The sequence below is a fragment of the Leptonychotes weddellii genome, chromosome 4 (genome assembly GCF_054177405.1).
Source record: "Leptonychotes weddellii isolate Sample4059 chromosome 4, ASM5417740v2, whole genome shotgun sequence".
Taxonomy (NCBI): Eukaryota; Metazoa; Chordata; class Mammalia; order Carnivora; family Phocidae; genus Leptonychotes; species Leptonychotes weddellii.
The window spans coordinates 64,467,652-64,493,163 of NC_138372.1; the positions used below are offsets into that span (position 1 = coordinate 64,467,652).

At 32.6% G+C, this 25,512-nt stretch overlaps 1 protein-coding gene across 7 annotated transcripts in view; it reads left to right on the forward strand.

The window, feature by feature from the left end:
* The window catches only part of PRKACB (protein kinase cAMP-activated catalytic subunit beta), a 120,727-nt gene that overhangs the window by 71,311 nt on the left and 23,904 nt on the right, over positions 1-25,512 (forward strand). For 5 of the 7 annotated variants that reach the window (XM_006736935.3, XM_081818671.1, XM_006736932.3 and 2 more), the window contains exons 2-5: positions 12,470-12,531; positions 14,890-15,018; positions 21,219-21,317; positions 22,331-22,413. In XM_006736935.3, coding sequence (XP_006736998.1) covers positions 12,470-12,531; positions 14,890-15,018; positions 21,219-21,317; positions 22,331-22,413 — 373 coding nt within the window. Of the gene's footprint in view, positions 1-6,337; positions 6,362-7,706; positions 7,731-12,469; positions 12,532-14,889; positions 15,019-21,218; positions 21,318-22,330; positions 22,414-25,512 lie in introns of all 7 variants that reach the window. The other 2 variants (XM_031031894.2, XM_031031895.2) reach the window with 1 other exon arrangement.

The window sequence follows — 25,512 nt, forward strand, 5'->3', positions numbered from 1 at the left end:
ATCTTAGTAATCACAATTAGACATTCTGACTTTTTCAGTATTGTCCAATTTCAACTAATTTTACTCCTGTCAGAGTGGTTACAAGCCTTAGCCATTTCGAAATGTGGGAAATCACAAATGAAGTGTCATTTTATTTATTAAAATAAACAAATGCTAGTCCTTTTTATCTGAGTTTATAGCTGTACATGTGGTATTTATATGCATGTGGTATTTTTCTAGTTAAAAAGCTACTCTTTTTCTCCTTCCTGCCTATTAAGTGTTAGGTTTCTCTGAGAATCTATCTTTGGCCCTCTCTTAATGCTATATTCTCTCCGAATGATCTCATCCATGCCCACATCTTCAGTTGTTACCTGAACATTCAGCTCAAATGTGAATTTTCTCTTTCCATCCCAAATCTACTCCTTTTTCATTGATTCTGATTTCTGTTGATGATCCCAGTGCCCATGTAGGAATTTAAAACAGAAACCTTATAGTAATTCCTAACTTGTTTTTAACCCCACCCCAGGCAGGCACTCAGTCATTAATTTTTATTGATTCTATATCAGAAATGCCTCAGAAATCACTCAATTTTCTCTAGTCATATTAACACTGGGAATGCTAAAGATTAGGCATTCCATATATTCTCAGTCCTATTCTAGTAATTGCTTCACGAGCCTCTAAGCTTCCAGTTTTATATCCCTCTAGACCATTCATTTAACATGCTGCCATTTTTTAAGTGCCAATATGCCCATGTCATAACCAAACAAGAAAACTTTCAGTTATTCCTTATTGTCTCTAAGGTAAAGGTTAAATTCCTTAAAGTAAAGTATGTAAGATCAATGACCTACCTTTTTGGCTTTATTTATCTGCATCTCTCTCATAAAATTCTGTTCTGGCCATACTATACTACATATTATTCCTTGCTACCTTTTCATATTTATATCTTATATCATAAAAATTATGAAAACCAGCTCTCTTCAGTGCCTTCATCATTGACTTTATAGAGTTAGGTGATTCCCCTATACTCCCAAAACAGACTTATAAACTTATAAACTATAAACTTATAAACTTGTTAAATTGTTTATATTATACTGAGATTATATACTAGCATGTCAGTTTCCAGTCTCCAAACTTTGAAATCCTTAAATCAAGGATAGTGCTGAGTTAATCTTTGTGTTTCCAGTAGCTATCCCAGTGCACCAAATGTAGTAATGAATTCATAAATTCTTGTAGAATAAATGAACGACTAAAAATTACCCATATTTGAGTGCTTTTCTTACATTATCAATGAAAACTATCAGTCATGTGTTTTAGTTTTTGATTCCTATGCTTATCAGAACAAAACTAGCACCCTTATATCAAAATCCCAGAAGAGAACTCTTATTGGCCTAGCTGCAGTGGAGGGCAAATCTCTGAAGAAGAAGCTTAACCTGCTATGAATGACAGGAAAGTTACAGACTTGAGCACAAGCATTTACTTAACTCCCCTTTCCAGGTCTTTATTTTCTAGATTAAAAATATAAGAACACAAAACTGGAAAAACAGTTTATCAATTCTCAGTTTTGGAATTAAGAAACTGTACTTGCCCAGAAATATACAGTATTAGATTGAAGATCATACACCAAAGTCTAACTAACAGTTTTACTCTGAGTAGCTTGCCTTTATGGAAAATTAATAAACAATAGTTTCATCCTCACTAATTTGGAGGGATGGATGAAGCTTATAAGAAAGGCTTTGGGGGAGATGAGTGGAAGATCCAACACTGATGATTACTTTCATTTTAAAACACTTATGGGACAGCCAAGAATTTGCTAAGCTATTCCAAGTTGAAAATGTGGCTTTTCTACTTCCACGTATAACAGGGCTCTTCCCTGATGTGGTGGGTATCACCATCAGCAAGAAACCCTATGGTTCTGCCTCCATTCCCATTTCTGAAAGTCCCTGAATTATTTAAGTGATAATATAAATATGTGCCAATTAAAAGATCTGAGATCCACCTTATTTGGGGCATTTGTAAAGTTTTGAAAGGCTTCTCATTGTTTATAAATGGATAAACAAGAAAAGCAACAACATGGATCCTATGAATGAGATTATGCATCATTAAAGGATAAATCATAGACTTCAAGAGGAAAAGAGTGAACTTATATTTAGAAAATATGTTGGGGAGAGCTTAAAAATAAGAAATTATAAATAGTATCTGTGTTGAATTCTTAAAAATTCCAAGTGAACATGAATCTGTGTTCACTTGAAAGATAAGATTAAAAAAACAAAAAAAAACAGGAGAGTAGGATGAGAAGAGAGCTGGCTGACAGGCAGTAATAGAAAAGAAATTGTAATAAGGGATGGTTATAAGAACATGAACCTGGCATTTGCAGAACATAAAGCTGCATTAGAAGCAATAAAGAGCAAAATAATCACTCCAGGAAAGTGAATTAATGATGTGGAGAACTAGCTTGATAAAACCTACCAGAATCTAGGGGGAATGGGCAGGATAAAAATTATGAGGTAAAAAGTATATTAGAATAGGAAACTCTACAAATTGAATGAATAGCATTCCTTCAGAACAGATAATGACCAATAAAATAGGAACAATAATAAAAATATGATTCAGGGAAACTTCTTAGTTGAAAAAAAGCCTGAGTCTATGGATTCAATGAGCTCATTGTGTTTTGACAAAGATTAATACAAACACCAACACCTAAATATATCTTGATAGAAGTTTTTAATTTCAAAGATAAAAAATTATACAAACATCAAGCTATCTTTGCATCTTATAATTTAACTCAAAGCTTGTCTTACAAAGAAAAAAATCCAAACATTTTAGATTAATGTGAAAAGCTCTCTAGAGCAAAAATTAATGATGATCCAACAGCATCTAGAAATGCTAAATAAAATATAACAAGCATCCCTTTAAATGAATACCTGAACTCACAAGAATATAACAGAAATCCTCAGTGTACAAAAAGCGAAGTGGTAAATGGAAACCATAGTTGTAAGGGGGAGCATACTTTGACTACCTTGAGATTCTCCTATCTTGTCTAACCAAAGGGCTTTCATTTTTTTTTTCCACTTAATTTATATATATATATTTTTTTAATTTTTTATTGTTATGTTAATCACCATACATTATATCATCAGTTCTTGATGTAGTGTTCCATGATTCATTGTTTGTATATAACACCCAGTGCTCCATGCAGAACGTGCCCTCTTTAATACCCATCACCAGGCTATCCCATCCCCCAACCCCCCTCCCCTCTAGAACCCTCAGTTTGTGTCTCAATGGCCAACAGACACGTGAAAAAGTGGAAAGAGCCAAAGGGCTCTCATTTTAAATGGCCTCACAGAGCCAGAAGACAACTTATTTGATCCATGCATCTTGGGATTTCCTAGACTCCTACATAAAACCAGGATCCTCAAAGGATTATAACCTCAGCAAAAGCATAGATTAGAAAATAAAGCCTCTCCACTGACACAGGGAGAAAATAAGGAAGCTTGTATTTCTTGGCTTAGATTCCTGGGGACATGGGAGGAGTATATGTGCATGTGTGTGGGATGCCTCTCGTGAGAGTTTGTAATCAGCTGCTTCTCCAGTAAATTTCATGTTTTAATCTGTATTAATTATGTAGTCTAAGAATCACCAATAAAATAAAATACATTATTGTAATAGTCCCAGGCTAGCAACATCCGCTGGATGCCAGACAGAAGCTAATACAAAATATATCCTCAAGTCAAGCCCTGCAGGTTTATCACAGATAAAGCCCAACTGAACTTTACATTCACAATCCAAAATCAAAATAGGTACACACACACTCCACTACAAACAGTATTCACCAGATACCACAGGATTACACCCTTCCAAGAATGTCAGAGAGTAGAATTGTCACAGACTACCATTTAAAATTAATATTCACATAAAAAAGAAATATAAAATAAGAGAAAAAAGACTATGCATCTCTAACAGAACCTCAAAACATAGAAAACAAAATTGACCCATTTAGAAGAAGAAATTGTAAATATATAATGTTTATGGATATTTATAGAGAATTCTCACCTAGTAATTGGAGGATACACAGAAATATATAGAACACTTACAAAACTGATTATACAACTAAACATATTCAAAATATTTTAAAGAATTGAGATGTAGGCCATGATCTCTGACCACAAAGCAATTAAGTTTAATCAGTAAAAAGGACTTATTAACAATTAACAAACACACAAATATTACATTTAGAGATTTAAAAAATTCAAGTAACTCACAGGTCAAGAATAAACTCATAAAATTCCGCTATGTATGAAAACTTACAGGGTGCAGCTAAAGTGGATTTAGAAACAAAGTTTTAAATGCTTACATCAGGAAAGGAGAAAGACATTAAATGATAATGATGTAAGTATTCAAGTAAATAAGTTAGAGAAAGCACAGCGTGGTTAATCCAAAAAACAAAAAAACTAATGAAGACATGAGCAAAACTCAGTAAAATAGAAAATTAAAATCCATTAGCACCAAAGGTTAGTTCATGGAAAAGACTTTTAAAAGAACAATGAGAACTAATCATAATTAAAATCTTTATTCAAAATTTGACAAAATTAGGACTGGGCAGTTTTATAATCAAGTTCTAGGACGTAGTCAAAGAACAAAAATTTCAGTCTTGTACAAAATCTTTCAAAGAATTGAAAAAGAGGAGAAACTTTATTTATTTATTGAGTCAAGTATAGCTTTACAAGTTAAGTATGGGAAAAGAAAATAATTAGAAACATTTACTCTGAATTTAGGAACAGGAAAAGGATGCTCATTGTCTGTTTCTGTAAAGTATTGAATTATTAGTCATAACCTGCACAATAAGACAATAAAAAAATGGAGGGAACAAAATTGTCATTATTCACAGATGATAGGTGATTCTCTGCATAGAGAATTCAAGAGACTCTACCAGTGTTATTTTAGAATTAATAAGAGAGTTTGCCAGATACAATAAGATCAGTATATAAACATTAACCATATATCAGCAATAAACAAATTCTCCCTTTTACAATAGCAACCCAAACCCTAAAGAACCTAGGACTATATTTAATAAAAGTATAATAAGACTTGTAAGGGAAAAAATTATAAAATTTTACTGAGAGATATTTACCTAATCTTTAACGATAAAATATGATTTCATACCCATTATGTTAGTAACACATTTTATTGAGGATATGGATAATCAAAGATGTGCCAAAATAAACTGGCACAACATTTATTGAGGCACTTATTACTACCTAGTAAAGTTGAAGATGTGCGTACTCTATCATCTAGGAATCCACTCCTCGCTCTATGCTGTCTGGTAGCAAGACAGAATATTTGAATTCAGAACTGAATGGAAAATCTTTAACATATGATTGTGATGATACAACATTTCTCTACGAAAAAGTCTCTGAACAATTAAGGAAGTCAAGTACATTTCAAAGAGTACTTCAAAGATTGGGTCATTTATTGCTGTAAATTTAAAGTTTTACAAAATCCTACAGGGAACATCTCCAAACAAACATGACTTGGATGGCCTAGAAAATCCACAACATCCCTAAATCAAGAGGAAGTTGGGAGAGAAAGCATGGACATGTCATTAGTTGTAAATGGGTGCACTATGTGTATTCATGGTGTATCCATTTCTCCATGTAGATGCTAGTTAAATAAATTAATGTGTTTCTATAATTTGATCATTTAAATGTATATGTTTCACAAAAAAAATTATTTAACAGTTTAGTGAAAGTTAGTCAATTATACTGTTCACTTGTAACCAAGACTTGATAAAGAATTAACCAATTAAAAAACATAAGAAAAAGAAAGAAGAGTAAAATAGATATTGCAGTTGGAAAGTTTTCATTGCCTATTAAATTTCTAAACACCCATTCATGTGTGACTTTATGCATGACTAAATGATATCTTAGTAAACAAAAGTAGGCATGGTCCCACCCACTGAAATGCACAAATATAATTGCAGTAATTAAAGTTGTTTTTTATACTCACTATCATTTTTAAGATTCCAGTGAACTTGCTCTGAGTGAACATGCTTGAATATGGTGAAGCAAATAAAGTGTCCCTTCAGTAAAGTGAACACAACTGGTCTTCACATTAAAGAGGTAGAATATATTTGATTAACAGATTTCCAGAATAGGGTTTAGTTGGTTAAAAAAAATATATGTCCAGAGAATGTGTTGTAATCCTTAGATAAAACACTTTTGAATATGTATGCCCAAGTATTTTTCATTCTTTTTCTATGTGTAAATATACTAATGAACATATACGAATGGGTTTCTTCTTGTGGGTATGTTATTTTATGTGTTATTTAATCTGTTTAACTTATTTATTCTTTTTGACCAAGCACGCAAATCATCAGAAGCATCTGGTAGGAAACCATTTTTTACAGAATAATTCTGTTGCTTTGTTGCTATAAATTGGATTTTTATTAGGTATTTTGTGGCAACTAGAATGTTTTATATTTAGTTTACTGAAAATATGTGTAGTACAGTGTATGTGTGGGGGGGTTATTCTTAGAAATAACAATTGAAGAGCTCCAAAGAGGTGGGTGTTTGAAATAGGGGTGGCAGAAGACAGACTATTAAACTCAACTAGATTTACACTTTCCAGAGGTTTTGGAAGGGATTGTACTATTCTGTTATTTGTCAATAGAACTTGGTATTTTCACAGGTAATTAATCTCAGTTTCCATCCTGTTTTGTACTTTCTGATATACACAAAATAACTCTTAAATAGACTAATCCTTTCATTAAGGAAGATAAAAATAATTTAATTGCAGAGAGATCAGGAGGCCCATGAATTACAATCTGTTCAGTAAGAAAATTTTTAAACTATTATTACAAAAAATATTAAGAAACATACCATTGTTTATAGTACTTAATACTTTCTCTTTTCCTAATGGGAAATTTTTAGAAGAATAGCCCTCTTCCTTATTCCCTACATAGATAGCCATCAAGGTTTAAACCCCCAGGCCTCAAACCCCAACCGTTAAATGCTCCTTACTCTATCTGGCCCCCCTCTTCCTTAGCAAATGATCTTGCTTCCTGTTTCCCAGAAGAAATAGAGGCTAGCAGTTGTGAATAACTCCGTTTACTCCCATTCCTTCCTACACATTGAAAAGCATCACCATGGCAAATAGTTACTCTCATGATTGGGCACCTTCTTACCTATACACTTCTAGCTCAGTTTCTGGCACCACTAAACAGTGCTCAATAAATGTTGTTGAAAGATTGTTAAATTAGCACTAAGGAAGTAAATGCCTGAGAGACACTAACGTCTTTCAAAAGGGAGTTACAAAGTGTTACAATTAATAGTGTTCCTACAGTGGAGTTTTGAATAAATAATAAAGCCAGTGATGGCATTGCAGTAGTTACAGGATGTGTATTTCAGTATATACTACTAAACTAGGATGCAACAAGAAAACCAAAAAATTTGAGAATTATTAGCACTATTGCTACAAGAGTTAAGTTTTTGTTAGTTAAGGAGAATTAGAATGGTATTGATTTTGACACCAAACAAAGATTACTGATTTTATTTCTTAACCATTTAATTTTAAAAAGCCCTCTTTGAATATGTCAAAAAATTGAGTTTCCATATTAATGTTTTATTTGTGTACATAATATTCTGAGAAAATGTGTATAGGTGACATCATGCTAATATGTTGGGGTTTTTTTGTGTGTTTTTTAATCACTGTTTATTTTTTTTGGATACAAGCTTGCTCCTCTTCAGAAGTATCTGGTAGGCAACTACTTTTAATAAAACAAATGTTACCTTTAAACTTTTTATTTGGTTGTTTGCAAGTTGTTATGCTCCTCATAAGTTATATTTTATAAAATATACAGAGTTAATATTTTAGTTGATAGAGGGAAGTGGTTTAGTTTTATGTTGAGTTGATCTATAGAAATGATTTATATTGCAGTTTCTTTATTTTTTTAATTTTTTTTTTTTTTAAAGATTTTATCCATCTATTTGAGAGAGAGAATGAGATAGAGAGCATGAGAGGGGGGAGGGTCAGAGAGAGAAGCAGACTCCCTGCTGATCAGGGAGCCCCACGTGGGACTCGATCCTGGGACTCCAGGATCATGACCTGAGCCGAAGGCAGTTGCCCAACCAACTGAGCCACCCAGGTGCCCCTATATTGCAGTTTCTTATGTGATATTTTAGAAACAACAAATATAACACTGTAAAGTAGTGGGAATTGTACAGGGTAGCAGAAGACAGATTAATGCACACCACTTAAATTAGATAACCCAGGTTAATGAATGGTTTTTTAAAGAAAATATAGTGTAAATTTGGAACAAAACAGCTAATATTTTAACTGGGTATTTACCCTAGAAAGTTTATAGTCTGTTTTGTTCTATTTTCTGATTGTTTCTCTTTACTTTTTCTGACATCCATTAAATAAAAGTTTAATAAAGTTGTGTTTTTATTGTAAAAGATGTGTTAAAAAGGAAGGTGACATTTATCTCATTACAAAGAAACTGGAGAACTTAACATCAGAGTAGTTGTAATCTGTATAGGAATGGATTTCTAAATTCTTCTTACAAACCATCAGTGACAACGTCTTTTAAGCATTGGATAGTGGCATCCTATAATAATATGCTCTTTTTATAATACGCAGTAATGTAAGTATATTTAACACAGAATCCAAAAGTGCCAAATAAATACATTTACTAAATGTAATTAGTGAAACATTCTTATTCATTGTAGGATTATTTGCATAAGATGGAATAAAGATATGCCATACTTGACTTTTTAATTAATTTTCCTAATGTTTAAAATGAACTTTGTAATCTAATTTTTAAGCTGTGTCCTGTGTATAAATATATTCAAAAATATTTTGAGGGAGATAAGAATTAAGTTTAGGGCGCCTGGGTGGCTCAGTTGGTTGGGCGACTGCCTTCGGCTCAGGTCATGATCCTGGAGTCCTGGGATCGAGTCCCGCATTGGGCTCCCTGCTCGGCAGGGAGTCTGCTTCTCCCTCTGACCCTCCCCCCTCTCATGTTCTCTGTCTCTCATTCTCTCTCTCTCAAATAAATAAATAAAATCTTTAAAAATAAAAAAAAAAGAATTAAGTTTAGGAGTTTTGGAAACACATAAAAATTGTCACTTTGTTTCTTCTTTATCTCATGAATTTGGGTAAACATTCAGTCCTATTTGTAGGAATAGATTTCTTTGGTATGCTCATTTCTTTTGAATGCAATGTGATATCTTTAAATGATACAGATGGAAAAGAAAATAAATTTATTTGGAAACAATATATAATTGAAATCTATACTCCTAGAAAGAAATTGATTTAATTTTTGGTATGTCCTTTTCATTTTTTGTAGTACATTTTTGACCAGTACAGAACAAAATATATTTGCAGAAAAATTCTTCACTGAGATCTTTTCATAAGGAGAGTTACTAATCACCATTAGGTACTTAGTTACCCATAATCATGTAGCTAAGAAGTATTAGAGCCAATATTTTCTAACTCAGATATGCCAACCTCTAAAACTTAGGACTGTTTCAGGATATCACAGTGGTTTAAAATGGTTAAATATAGATATTGCATACATTTTAGGATACAACAAGAAAACCAAAAAATTTGGGAACTTCAAGTATATGCTTTATAGGGAACTCTGGATTGAATGTGCTGCAGTATTTGAATTTGGCTATCTCTCCTACCAGTTATTTTGTTAATTAGGTTGACACCTTATGTCAGTGGATATAAATTTTTTTAAAAACCAGAGAAAAACATTTAGAAAGTGAAATTCACCACTGTCTAAAAATAGTAAAAACCAAAGTGAATACATGGGGTTCTAGATTGCTTGCTATTGTTTTAGTTATTCATAACCCAGCATATTGTGAAATATTTTATTTCTGGTGTTTATATTTGTAAGATATATATTTTGGTTAACTTGTATTTTTATAGAGTTAACTGTGTTCATCTTTGCATCTAAACAGTGCACATATGAACTAGAGATTTTATGTATGTATATATACTTAGGTGACAAAAAGTGTTTCAGGAGTAGAGTTTAATTCATGGAACTATTTAATGACATTATAATTAATACTGATCCTTACTCTAGAAGGGAATCTCTTTATTTGTTGAAATAATTCACAAAATTTAATATCTTTGATTCCTATCCTTTTCTGATAATTTTCCTGTAAGACCTTTTTGAGAACTGTTACTGTCTATAATGTTACTTAGCAGTGAACTTGGAATATTGATGAGTACAGAGAATTTCCTGAATATCCTATTAGTGAATGAAATTAAGTAGTACCTGAAATTTTTCCTCTAGCTCAAACACCAAGCAGGGAGAAGGAAATTTTCTTTCAGTGTACCATCCTTGGCAAATGCTACTAGTCCTTCCTTTGACCAGTTACTTTTTTCTTAACTCCAGATCCACTTAGCAGGAAGTGACAGGATAAGGTGAAACAGGATGTTAGGAATGTTTTTTGTTTTTTTGTTTTTCTTTGCCTGATTCTCTTCCTTGTCTCCAAATTATCTATACTCATGCAGGCATCTGGAAAGATTATACCGCAACTTGATGTGCAAGTTCTATAAATAGAAGATAACCAAAAATATTTTTGAAAAGAAATGAGATGTATATTTTGAGAATCACAAGTTGTTGTTTCTTAAAAGCCACAGTTGCATTTAACAGGAAATTATGTTTTTAATTTATTTTAGCTGTCATCTCTAAGTCAATGCCATTGCAAATATGTCTGCTCCACGAGAAGAATAAATAAAATATAATACAATCTTCTAAAACCACTCTTCTTCAGTTGTAACTAGTACATTAAATTTTAGAAGTAGGATGACTTGAACCATCCTAAACTCAAAATGTAAGACTTTTCCACCCCCAAATCCACCCCCAGGAAGAATTAGATCATATTTGCATAATTAGGTGCAATTATTTGATTCATTGTTTTGGTGGTTGAGATTTTCATACAATGGGAAGATTCTAATTTTAAAAATTATTTTTCTCAAATTTTCTAAAATAGGTATTTTGAGAGTGTTTTACAGCAAAATACAAGTGACAGTTTATATGAAGTAGTAAAATAATGTCTTCAGAAATGAACACTCTAGTGTTACTTAAAAACTAATGTCTGCTCCTGGTGCTTATCATCACCATTTTGAAATCTCAAAACATTTAGAATGCCAACAGCCTTTTTTGGTTAGCAACAGTGTTTTGGCAAAGGTACTTTACAAAGGTAAAGGAGGAAATAATAATGTATATCTTAAAATGCCTCACTTTAATACCACTACATCATTAGATGATCTTATCAAAGAATTTGTGAGCCCCTCACTTCCACTATTAGCTTTGTCTTTTCTTCTTCTTCATTATCATCACTCTTAGTATGTCTGAAATAAATGCCAGTGTCCCACTCTAAGTTCATTTTGCCTAGCTTTTTACTATTTCAACACTATTTAAATTCTGTTGTCTTCTTTATTTATAGATTTAGGTATCAGAGAAATATCGGGAACTTCCAAACAAAAAGAAATACTAAAATAAATGCTTCTTGAATTGCCAGGTTTTGCTCTCATACCTGACTATAGGAAGAAGAATGCATTTGTTAATACTGTCTTATCTCTGTACTCTTTTTCCTATTTGTTTTTAAACTCCTGAAGTCATTCTGTAAACAGAAGTCATTATGGCAACTTTGTGGAAAGAAAATGAAAAAGAGGAAACCTTTTAAATGATTCATCATTTAACAAATCTTAAAACTTCAAACCACAGTTTGATAATGTAGCTGTTATTGATCACTAGATAAACATTTGGTTTTGAATGCTTTACTTTCATGCACATTTTAAATTAGGCATTCAGGCATTTAGTCATTTAGCTTTGCTCCAAATTTAGAATAAGATTTTTAAGCTGTTTGGGTGTTTCGTTTTTGGTGTTTTGTTCTGTTTTGTTCTGTTTTGTTTTTAAGTCTTTGTGGGTATCCTTTAAGTATAGCCTGTATTTTTTCCTTTTCTCTCTACCATCAGTAGAGAAAACACAAATCTAATAACATAAATCCTTATACCTGAAAACAGCCTTTTATCAAAATCAGTTATATTTGAAATTCCACAAATCAACAAGTTCACATTCTCCAGATATCTTCAGTTCTTATATTTAATAGCTTTGTTAATACCACTGCTGGCTTATTTATAATCAATATTTTCTTCTAGATTGATTTCTAACTTTTTTACATTACTTTCAAGTATGTTTTCAGGAATGGCATTTTTATTATTAGATTTGAAATCATGAAAGTGATCTCCATATAGAAGAGTATTAGAGGAGAGTCTTAGAAATTTAAAAAAAATATTTGCTTCTTGTTTAGGGGAAGTAAATAGTCCTGTAGTTTATCATGGTTATGAATACACGTTTCATGGTAACAATAGTTGACATAAGTCTGTGTTTTTAAAGTATATTTACATGTAATGTAATGTAAATATTCTTACAAGACAAAATTTGTTTTTGTTTTTGTTTCAATTATATTTTCAGTGAAAGAGTTTCTAGCCAAAGCCAAAGAAGACTTTCTTAAAAAATGGGAAAATCCTGCTCCGGTAAGGAATATTTAAAATTTTCTATAATTTAAAAGTTCTGTTATATAAAATCATGATTCTTGCCCAGATAATTTACTACTTTAAAAACCGTAAAATAGCATTAAACTTTCAAGTCGCATTTTAAAAAGTAAGCTTAACATAGGAATTTTGCCATAATATTATAACATTATGTTTTGATTTGCTAACAAATAATTTTATGGGGCGCCTGGGTGGCTCAGTTGGTTAAGCGACTGCCTTCGGCTCAGGTCATGATCCTGGAGTTCCAGGATCGAGTCCCGCATCGGGCTCCCTGCTCGGCAGGGAGTCTGCTTCTCCCTCTGACCCTCCTCCCTCTTATGCTCTCTGTCTCTCATTCTCTCTCTCAAATAAATAAATAAAATCTTTAAAAAAACAAAAAACAAATAATTTTATGTATACCTAAATTGGAGAAGAACCTAATTTCCATTACAATATATGATTATGTAAATTTTGATACTAATTATAAGCTGCTACAAACTCTTGATATTTTTAATGTATAGTAATTTTGATTTGTGCCTTTGATAGCATATTTGTTATTTTTATTAATTACAACAATAGGGATACTATTGTGCAGTTTCAAATTCTTAATCACAAATACTTGGCTATTGGCAACATACCAAGTACACAGGGATCCTTTTCCATAAACATTGGATGAGGTAAATTCTACATAACTTAAGTACTTTAAATTGTAACTGAGACCTAAAAACTGTGTATAAAAAGGGCCATTTATGTTTGCCAAAAAATCTTTTTGAAGTTATAAATAATTAATGAACTTTAATACTAGATTCAATTTTGAACATCTATTTTCCTACCACAAAAATTTTTATTTCAAGTATCTTTTTCATTAAAAAATATTTAATTCTAAGTATTATTTTTTATAAAGATACCATCATACCACCATTTTTTATAAAGATACTAAAATTAAAAGCATGACCTGTACTTTAAGACATTGTCTTACATGAAACATTGAGGAAGGTGAGGAAGATGGTACATTTGTATGAAAAGCAATAACTAGCAAAAAGAGATGTTCTGTTTGTTGTCTAGTAAGTCTGTTTCCATTATGTACTTGGGAATTATATTAAACATTTCAATTGGTGTTGTTAAAACCAAAAAATTAAGCATTAATCCATAAAATTAAATAATTCCATCAGAATTATAAGAGCTTTTCCTTTCTACATTGATATAGAATTTCATAGCAATTTAAAATCATTAGAAATTTGAAACTAAATTTGATGAAACAAGTTTTATAACTTAGAGCTGCTTGCTCTCTCTGAAATGATTCAGCAAGAAATTATGCTATGTCTCCAAAGGCAAGCTTTGATTTGTAATTGAGATTAAATCCAATGACAGTGAACTGCAGTAACTGTCCAGATTTTTTACTTATACAAGAATCACATTACATCACGTTTTTCTCAAGCTATAACACTGTACAGACTGACCCTTGCAAATATTTTTTTCCAAGATTTTCATGAAGATCTTTGTAATGAAACCTATTAAACAAATGGGTCAGCAATTACTACTTGTGGCTATTTAGCACATAATTTCTTCCCAGTAATTTTCATTTTGTTGTGGCAGCAACAAATTCAATAGATTGATGCCTCCAATTCTTTGCTTCTATGCTATAGTCAAAGCCAAACAAAGATGTTTGCTCATAACAAAGCATCTATTGAGGGAGAAAAAGAGACTGATTATTGTTCTGAGACTCTGACTTTCGGTTATCTTTGTGGGAATGAGGAACTCTTCTTTCCTTATTATTACTGTTTTAGGTAATACCAGGTTATTATAACATCAGAGAAAGAGCCATTAGGATCTTTCATGCTGTTATTATCTAGGCCTATAAGCTTGTATAAAGATAGAAATGAAGTAAGATCGCGCTTTGTTCAGAGGTAACCCTAGTGAAAGGACTCTAAAAAAAAAAAAAAAAAAAAGAATTATTTGTGAGTACACTGAGACTGTATGGCTTCCATGATTGTGTCAGTATACTGCTGGTCAGTTTGTAAATCTTAAAATATGAAACTTATTTATTAAAAGTCTAATACTAGGAATTCATATTGGAATTCATTATGACTTTTAATACTTCAGCTTAGGCTCTTATTTCCTCCCATTACTGTTATGCTTTGTTTTGCAATATAATTCTCTTTTCAAATATTAGTTCATTTCTTATTCAAAGGGAAAAATAGAACCAATAACCTGGAATCTCAGTAGTCTTTTTGTATTGTTTTTAAATGGATAGTTTTAAGTGATCTCTTCTGATTATGTATAACTAAATCTATTATAGTTACCATAGTCTTATGAGAATTTCTAATTTTAAATTTTATTTTATTTTTCATGTATGTGTAGAATAATGCCGGGCTGGAAGATTTTGAAAGGAAAAAAACCCTTGGAACAGGTTCATTTGGAAGAGTCATGTTGGTGAAACATAAAGCCACTGAACAGTATTATGCCATGAAGATCTTAGATAAGCAGAAGGTTAGTGTATTTGTCTTTATTTACCTGAAGGGTAAACTTCAGTTTTATCAGCTAGATTATTAAACAGATGCAATATAATGACTTTCCATTGATACCTTCAGATAATTTTATTGTTGCACTTAATTTCATCCTTATTTATTGTGACTATATGATACGTAGTTAATAGTTAAGTATATGGGGATACATTATTATTTCAATAATTATATTTATATAATAGGTATGTGTATGTTTACTAACAAAATACTGAATTCAACATGTAAAGAACAGGCATCTCTACTACATTCTGCCTTGTGGAAAATGTAGAGATCAGTTGTACTTGATCTTTAGATTGAGGTAACAAAAACTTGGTGATTTTATTTTATGACTTGTTTTGATTGACAGTAGAAGCCCTTTGTTTAATGTGATTGAGTTTGCTGAATTTAAAATGTCAGTTAAACCAGAAAAAAGTTGGAATACTAATATTATAAAAAATATCAAATGATGATATTGTATGCCTGAAACTTATAAATATAATGTTAGATGTCAGTTATATCTCAGTAAAAAGACTAAATCATTTTGAAAAAAAATTTATAAGTTTTTATCACATATTGGTATATCTGATGAATCAGGATGTCTGAATTATTCATGGTTTAATTGTTAAACTTCCATTTTCCTGGTAATCATGTACAATTAAGGGAATGTGAAAGAAAAAGGGTAAATCTTGATATTAGATATTAGGTTCCCAAGAATAACATTTTGGCTTACTGGAATGTAGGAAAATGTGGGGTAAACAATACTGAGCTGGATGTGGAGTAAACGGTACTGAGCTAGTAGTCAGGGGTACAGATGGCTAGACTGATGCTGTCCAATAGAAATAGAATGTGCCACATAAGTAAATTTAAATTTTTTAGTAGCCACATTTAAAAAGTAAAAAAAAATAGTTGAAGTCAATCTTAATAGATTTTATTTAGCCCAGTGTATCTAAAATATTATCATTGCAACATGTAATTAACAAAAAACAGAGATATTTTACTTCCTTCATACTAAATCTTCAATATCTGATGTATATATTACACTTATAGTATATCTCCATTCAGGTTAGCCACATTTCAAGTGTTAAATAACCACATGTAGCTAGTAGCTACTATGTTGGACAGCACAGCATTAGACTGGTCTGCAGTTCCAGTCCAAAATGCTTTAAAATAAAAAACAAATTTAACCTCCAACATGAAAAGAATAATGACTTAAATCTCTCTAAAATTAAATACACCCATACACACATTTAATTAATTAATACTGCCTTTTTTCATGTAACTTTTTTAACATGCTTCCTGAAAAAATAGTTTAATCACTCTGTCCACTAAGTCACTTCCTCTTAATTCTTTAACCCACAATAATTTAACTGTCTCCTTGTTTATCTCCTACCTCCTGCTACTCCACTGAAATGGCTCTATCACCAGTCCAGTGGCCTCATCAACAAAACCAGTGGGCTCTTTTTGCTCATCTTATATGACATTTTAGAGCCTCTGATTGTGCTGACCACTCCCTTGAAACTCTCTTGTCCCTGGAATTCTGTAACCCCTTGTTCTTCTAATTATGCTCGCCTTTCTGGGCTCTTCTTTTTTAGGTATCTTTTCCTATTATTTTTTCCTGTCTACTCTTTAAAGACCATTAATTTCAATCTCTGGACTATCCCCTTGTCTTGTTTTCATATTCTCCCTCTGGATTCTGTCCAAGCTTCAATTCATCCTTGAGCCTACACCCCTAATTTGTACAATCTGAGCACAGAGCTCTTAGAGACCGACTAGTCCTTGCTCTGATTTTCTAGATGGGGTCATTGGGTCTCAGAGAGAGTAAGTGACTTGTACACTTGTGTTGGTAGCACACAGAATACTTCAAAATTTTGATTTGAATCAAATATTCTTTATTAAACCTGTCATTAAAATGTTATTGTCTGGATAGCCCCTAATATTTTGTTATCTTTCTTAAGGAATTAATAGACTATGCTTTAGTCATAAAATATTAAAAGGGTTATACAATATGCCATTTTTATGTTTAAAGTATTTAGGGAAGAAGTTTTTAATTCCTTTTTTTTTCTTGACAAGACAGTGACTTGTTAAGTAAATTACTGAGAAGGTTACCTCATAGATAAATCATGGCAAGAGAGTATTTGCCACCCTAAGTCATTTCTGCTATGGCAGTGTTCTGAATCTATTACAAAGACTTTATATTTTGAATTTTTTCAAGTTTATTTATTTGAATTTGACAAAGATAAGTAATAAAATAACACTCCATAATCACCTTCTTTTCTGTTAATGAAGTCACACACCTTTCAATTTTGGCTTCTCCTATCTTAGGGTGTATGGGTTAACGGGAAGGAATCAGTACAGAAATTAAGGAAATCGCATTTCTTCATTACATACAGTGTGTCAGGCATTGCTAGGAATTTTATATTTACTGTATCAGTGAATCTTCACAATTTTGTGTGACATTAATCTCCCTTTTAAGCCAATGACCTTTCTATTTAAGTAGTTTTTCCAAAATCAAACAGGCTAGTAAGATAAACCAAGAATTTGACTAGGTTGGTCTGATTTCTGTGCCTATACTTCTTATTACTTTTTCCTTTAAAATGTATTTGTTACCCCTAAGATCCTTTCTACCACCACCTAGTTTGGTCCCTCATTAACATTAACTGGGCTTTCCCAGTAACATCTTAATTTCCACAACCCCAGACTTTTCACCTTCTATTAATTCCCTTCCTCACTGCCAAAAAAGTTTTTCTTACTGTATCATATGATTTTATTTACTCACTCAAAAAGTTTCCTAATATTTATTCAATAAAAGCAGAACTCTGCATCCTACTTCCAAACTCTTCATAACTTTCTTCCATACTTTACCATAGTCATATTTCACACTGTTCTCCTACAAGTCCTCTATTCTCTACTTCTCTGATTGAAACTTGACCCCCAGGAGAATACAGTGCCATCTCGGTGGGCTGGGGGGAGTATGTGATGATATATAGCCCATCTTCCTTATCAAAAACTCTGCAAGTATTTGGCTAAAAAAAAATTAGCCAATAAGTAATCATTTGTAAATGCTTTTAAATATACATAAACCAACAGAAATATTAAGAAGTAAATATAAATTTTATATGAATGTTGAAAATAAAACATGGACTAAACTCCCAGGGTTACTTGTTATTTTTTTTTCTGCCATTTAGGGATATTTCATTACCAAATCTTGAGAAGCATTGTCCTAAGCTATTGTCAGATGAAACTAGCACTCAGACTTACCTTTGTGTATTTCCCCCTTCAGGTAATTGTTCTGGATATTAACCCTGACTACAGTATCTCCTCTCTCTTTTCCTAATCTTTGTTATCTATTCATCTGTAAGGCCCAGCTGAACTCTCACCCTTTTTAGTAGATTATAATAACAGTTGATATTTTTTTGAGCTTTTATTTTGTGCCAGGCATTGTGTTAATTACTTCACATGCATTATGCAACACAGTCACTTTTAAAGTAGGTATTATTATCAATGTTTTATAGATGAAGAATCTGGAATTAGAAAGATTATGTACTGGGCCTAACATAAACGTTTTCTTGTCTGAACACTTACAACATGATAACTCTCATTTGGCAACTATTTGCATATTAATATTCACATATTCATATACCATACTTCCAAATAGATTTTATGCAGCATTAAGGCAGACACTTCATTGTCTTTATCTCAATTGTATTATTATGCCTTGTATGTAGTAGTATGCACATTTAAAAGTAAATTAGATTTTAATTAGTTAACTTTTTAAATTAACTTAAAAATTAACTAGGCATTTATGCTTTGCCAGTTCTTTTATCATATATATATCGTATATCATTTATTTCTATTTTTAATTGTTATGCCCTACATACACATAGTTGCCTTAGAGCTATAATGCAGAAAGCCTATCTATTGCAGTTTTTATTACTTCTTCAAAGGAAACACATTGTCAATGCCTAACTAAAAGGCTACTATATGATAATATACAGAAATAAACAATGTGTTACATCTAGACAATGAAATATTATTCAGCCCTCAAAAGAAATGAGCTATCAAGCCATGAAAAGACATGTAAGAACTTTAAATGCATATTACTAAGTGAAAGAAGCCAATTTGAAAAGGCTACATACTCTATGATTCCAACTATATGACATTCTGGAAAAGGCAAAATTGTGAAGACAGTAAAAAGATCAGTGATTGCCTGGGGTTAGTAGGAAGGAATGGATGATTAAGTGGAGCACAGAGAAATTTAAGGGCAGTGAAAAGTACTCAGTGTGGTATTATAATGGTGCTCACATGTCATTATCCATTTGTCCAAACCCACAGAATGTACAACACCAAGAGTAAACCCTAGCATAAACTATGGACTCTGGATGATAAAGATGTGTCAATGTAGGTTCATCACTTGTAACAAATGTACCACTCTGGTGGGGGGGATTTTGATAGTGGGGGAGGCTATGCCCGTGTGGCGAAGGGAGTCTCATGGAAAATCTCTGTATCTTCTGCTCAATTCTGTGAACCTGAAACAGCTAAAATTAAAAAAAAAAAATTTTAAGCCTATATATTTTTAAAAGTAAATACAAAGCAATAGTAATTTTCCAGCTAATGTTACATAATTTATTGTGATAAGTATGGACTAGTTAGTTCTGTAACTAGTTAGAATTTGGATGGAAGTGGTGCAGCCACTTCATATTACAGATTAAAAAAACCCCTGAAATCCTAAGAGTTGAAATAACATCTCCAAAATCACGAAACTTCTTGATTAGAAGGCCTAGATTAGAATACAGATCTTCTGACTCTCAGTCAAGTAATCTTTGCTCAGTATTATTTTTATACTATAACTGTATATACTAATAACTGGATGGTATCTTTACCTTTCTTATTTATGTTCAACTTCTTCAACTCTGTGACTATCCCACACTGACAGTAAGCCTCTAGCAAGAAAGAATGCCACATTCTAATGACTTACACATATACTGGACGGTTATTTATATCTCCCTAAGGTCACCTTTTCTTAAATTAAAAATGGAATCACATGTGGGATAGAAACATAGTCTTCATGAAGATAAGTTGCTTTCCCCTGCTATGTATTAATTGAGTAGATAATCCAGAGGAAGCTTGATTAATCCTAAATGACCTATTTGTTATAAAGACGTAGTTGACAAACTGAGGGTTGCTGGAGTGGTGGGGGTGTGAGAGGGATGGGGTGGCTGGGTGATAGACATTGGGGAGGGTATGTGCTATGGTGAGTGCTGCAAATTGTTTAAGACTGATAAATCACAGACCTGTACCCCTGAAACAAATAATACATTATATGTTAAAAAAAAAAAAAAAAAGATTGGAGAAAGGGAAAATGAAGGGGGGGAAATTAGAGGGGGAGACGAACCATGAGAGACTATAGACTCTGAGAAACAAGCTGAGGGTTTTAGAGGGGAGTGGGGTGGGGGGATGGGTTAGCCCGGTGATGGGTATTACGGAGGGCAAGTATTGAATGGAGCACTGGGTGTTATACGCAAACAATGAACCATAGAACACTACATCAAAAACTAATGATGTAATGTATGTTGACTAACATAACATAATAAAATAAAATTTTAAAAAATTAAAAAAAAAAAAAAAGACACAGTTGGTTTTTTGCCAGTATTTTGTGTGTCCTCTCTTGTGGCTGCACAAATTGAATTTTTAGAATTTAATCTTATATTTATTCAGGTATTAGGAAATGAACAGATTGTTCATTTTTACCCACTGTTTTTCAATTATTGGCTTTTCTTCAGTCCTTAATTTCCTTGCTGATCTTCTGAAGACTTAAAATCAATACCTACTTATTGCAGTGATTTGTACCAACTGCTTTAGTGTACTGACTATAGGTCATTAGGAGCTAAGCATTTTCACATACTAATTTTTTAAGTAATGTATTAGGAGTCTATTTCTTCTTAGCTTTTGCTTCTTGACTGAAAATCATAGTTGACCTTCTTTAGACCAAATTTTAATCTGTTGTTAGGTTTTTCATTTGAATCTGATAAACCTAGTTGGTAGTTAATATCACCTTATCCAACTTAGTGATTTTGCTTATCCAAGCTCATTATTACATGAGAAGCATTTTAAGTTTTTTCTTTTAAAATTATAGTAAATTTTAAATTCTGTTCAAGTACATTAAATATATTTATCTCTTAATCACAGGTTGTTAAACTGAAGCAAATAGAGCACACCTTGAATGAGAAAAGAATATTACAGGCGGTGAATTTTCCTTTTCTTGTTCGACTGGAGTACTCTTTTAAGGTAGAATTTACAGAATTCAAACAAAATATTTTTACCCTCATACATTTTTAAAAATATGAAACTATGATAGAATTCTAAGCCAGATGATAAACCTGGAGAATATGAATAAACAAAAAAGTAATATATTTAGATGTTATGTAATTAAATCCTATTGTGCTTACAAACTTAGGTTAACATTTGACAAGGTTTTGGTTCTCCGTAGGGAAATTTTTAAAGGTAATGTGTAATTTTTCATGAGATGGTATTACAAATTCAAATATTTTCAATTTATCAAAATCCATAGAAATATCTTATTAAGCAGTTCTTAAACTCATGCAAATGAATGTACCCACATACCCTTCCTTTTAAACCTTTTCTGATACAATCTTACCATCTTCTTTTCCATGTTAATTTGTTCTAGTCTTTCCATTTATATAAGGCAGAACAGTCTTTGGCCTTCCATTCAAGTGTCTCATAAAATTACACAAGATTTATTCTTGAAGTTGGCAGCTTCTCAGCTCTTTAGAATGATTCTTGGCATCTCTGCAATATTGATTCATATGAACCATTTTAACCTTTTTCCTTTTCCTCCTTTATTCTTTAAATCAGATGAACATCTGTGTATTTAGGATGATGTTAAAAATCATTAATCTCTCTGACCTAATTTAGTACATAAAATGTTAACATTCTTACTTTTTCAAATTGTTATTTTAACTGTTACTCCTTTGCATACACTATAGCATTAAGTCATTGCCTCAGTGTCTTAATTGTTCAAAAGTTAGTGTTCCCTGCAAGGACAGGAACAGCAAAAATCCCAGACTAATTTGTGGCAAGAAAACTAGGAGGAAAAAAAAATGAATTCCTCATAGTAGAAAAATTAGAGCCTCTTCCATTTATTCTCTTTCCCAGTGTTAGTAATCTCTCGGGTGGATTTTTAAATTTGTCTTTTTCTAATTTAACATGGTGTTATCTTAAAATATTTTCTTGAAATAAGCTAGGTTTCATAATTTTGATTTATTCTTATTTATTCATAGGATAATTCTAATTTATACATGGTTATGGAATATGTCCCTGGGGGTGAAATGTTTTCACATCTAAGAAGAATTGGAAGGTTCAGGTAACTAATATTTTATCCTCCTCAAATCTTTATATGCTGTGTGTTTGTTTAAAACCAAATTTTTAAGTTATTGTCAATGCTAAAAATTTATTTCATTTAATTTAGTAATATGTTAGCTATATGAAGAAATTATGTAGAAACATTAATAAGAGGCCACACCATACTAAGTTTTTTTTGTTTTTTTTTTTTTAAAGATTTTATTTATTTATTTGACAGAGAGAGACAGCGAGAGAGGGAACACAAGCAGGGGGAGTGGGAGAGGGAGAAGCAGGTTTCCCGCCGAGCAGGGAGCCCGATGCGGGGCTCCATCCCAGGACCCTGGGATCATGACCTGAGCCGAAGGCAGACGCTTAATGACTGAGCCACCTAGGCGCCCCCACACCATACTAAGTTTTAAAAATCAAATGAAAGGGGTGCCTGGGTGGCTCAGTTGGTTAAGCAACTGCCTTCGGCTCAGGTCATGATCTCAGAGTCCTGGGATCAAGCCCTGTATCGGGCTCCCTGCTCAGCAGGGAGTCTGCTTCTCCCTCTCCCTCTGTCTGCTCCCCCACCCCCCGCTCATGTGTACTTTCTCTCAAATAAATTTTAAAAATCTTAAAAATAAATAAAAATAAAATGAAAGCACCAATTACCATTGTAAATATTCTACCATTGGTAGGTATTATGAAGGTCCATTATTTAAAGAATTTTCAGAAGATGCAAAAATTTAATTTAAACATACTAATATTAATTGAACAAATATTAATAATACAACTCTGGGGAAGAGGTTTGTGTAAAGATGAAGATAAGAAAGGGAGTACATAGAAAAGATAATAACAGTACCATAGTGATGAGATTATGAAAGTTTGTTTCAAACAAATTTAATTCTCTTAAAGTTGTTGCTATGTTGAGTTTTAAAAATATATATGTAATTTAAAGAGTTTGGGGCGCCTGGGTGGCTCAATCGGTTAAGCATCTGCCTTCAGCTAAGGTCATGATCTCAGAGTCCTGAGATCGAGCCCCACATCAGGCTCCCTGCTCAGCGGGGAATCTGCTTCTCCCTCTCCCTCTGCCTGCTGCTTCCCCCTGCTTTTGCTGTCTCTCTCTCAAATAAAGAAATAAAATCTTTAAAATAAATAAAGAGTTTCTACCTTACATTAGGTTATTACTTACAAGGCTACACAGTTTTTTTTTTTTTTAAAGATTTTATTTATTTATTTGACAGAGAGAGACACAGCGAGAGAGGGAATACAAGCAGGGGGAATAGGAGAGGGAGAAGCAGGCTTCCCGTGGAGCAGGGAGCCCGATGCGGGGCTCGATCCCAGGACCCTGGGATCATGACCTGAGCCGAAGGCAGACGCTTAACGACTGAGCCACCCAGGCGCCCCAAGGCTACACAGTTTTAAAAATAGATTCTGTTAACCTTACCTGTGTGTAATAGTTTGTAAGCTACTACTGTTTATTAGTAATCACTAATAGAATGAAGCTGAAACCCAGAGCAGGTCCAGCTTCATTTAGCACATTATGTGTTGGCATGATGAAAGCACGTGTCAGAGTTCAAACTGGGCTGATGATCGTAATCCGACTCGGAAAAAAGATGATGATAGACTCAGATTATCACAAGATCATATTCAATTATGGGCCAACATTAGAGTTATTTTAGTTACCTGAGGCCTAAGCCAAAATTCATTTATTGACCTAATATGATAAGGCACCTAATATGTATCAGGCACTGTGCTAATGCAGAGCAACTTCTGTTTATTTTTAATGATTCCTTTCACCTCCTGTTGTCCTCTTTCCTACTACTCTTATCCACACAGGCCCAGAATCCTCAGATTGCCCTATGATAATTCAAAGTTTTACACTGAAACACTACACCTAAACCTGGCTTCAAAAACTATTTTGTCCATTTTCTGTAATAACTAATTTCTTTCCTTTGCAACTCCCTACACTGGTATTTCTTTAATACTTGACTTGGTACTCGGAGGAAAAGCAAGTTGATTGCAATAATTCACACTGAGACACTCTCTTTTCTAATCTTTCACTCGTACTACATGTACACTTGAGAGGTTGCTAACTCCTATTTTAGAAACTTTGAGGCAAAAAGAATACTGAGTTATTGCTGAGCATGGCTTTAACCAGAATCAGGGCAGTCACTATGAGTCTCTACTTAAACAGCAACTGTCTAGATTTAAAGCTGCTTCAGCATTAAGTCTTCCTACAGAATATTTTGCTTTCCTCTTTCAACAATTTGATTACAGATCTATGTAATGATCATATTCCTCCACTCACATGTCAGTGTGTGGAAATAAATGTAAAATGCTTAGTGCATCTTATATTTGTTCTGATAAATTTGTATTTATTTATAAGTATAAGATGCTATGTGCATCTTGTATTTACAGATGCATGGAAAATTGGAGGGGACCTTCCAAGTCAAATATTTCCAAAGTTAGGGATATTTCAATGACAAGGATGATTCTTCCAATTTCCCTTTAAAATGTCCCTCCCCCATTCCTTGTCATACAATGTATGATACAGATTTTACAGTCTTGAGGTGGGGCTAAAACTCTAAAGGTATTATAAAATATTTTCCCCTAAAAGTATTTTTCTTTACATACTCATTTACTCAACAAATATTTTCTTAGCATCTGATATGTATCAGGCTAGAACCTAGGAAATACAGTGACAAGTAAAAGGAGCAGCATATATAATCTTTTTTGGAATTTCTATTTCTGGTGCTATGAGATCAAATTAATGCCAGCCATCTTGAGGGAAATTCTATTCATAGTTCATGTTATTCACTGAGGACATAAATCTGAAAGTCATTGCAGTTTATCAGGCCAATTAGCAGAATTCATTGTGTACGCTAGAAGATGAAATAGAAACTCAAATTAGAAAATCAGTACATCCTTTGGAGTAATACTCAGAATGTGGCATCAACATTGCACTGATCTATCAATTGATCTGATTTGTGCATACAAGAACTGGACATGTTTACACATACTGTTTACATCTATGTTTATATATCTGTGTAAACATGCATAGAAGATTTGGAAATTCAGACACTGGGATTGTATCTATGGTTTCTGGATAGGATTATGGGTGCTCTTTACTCTTCAT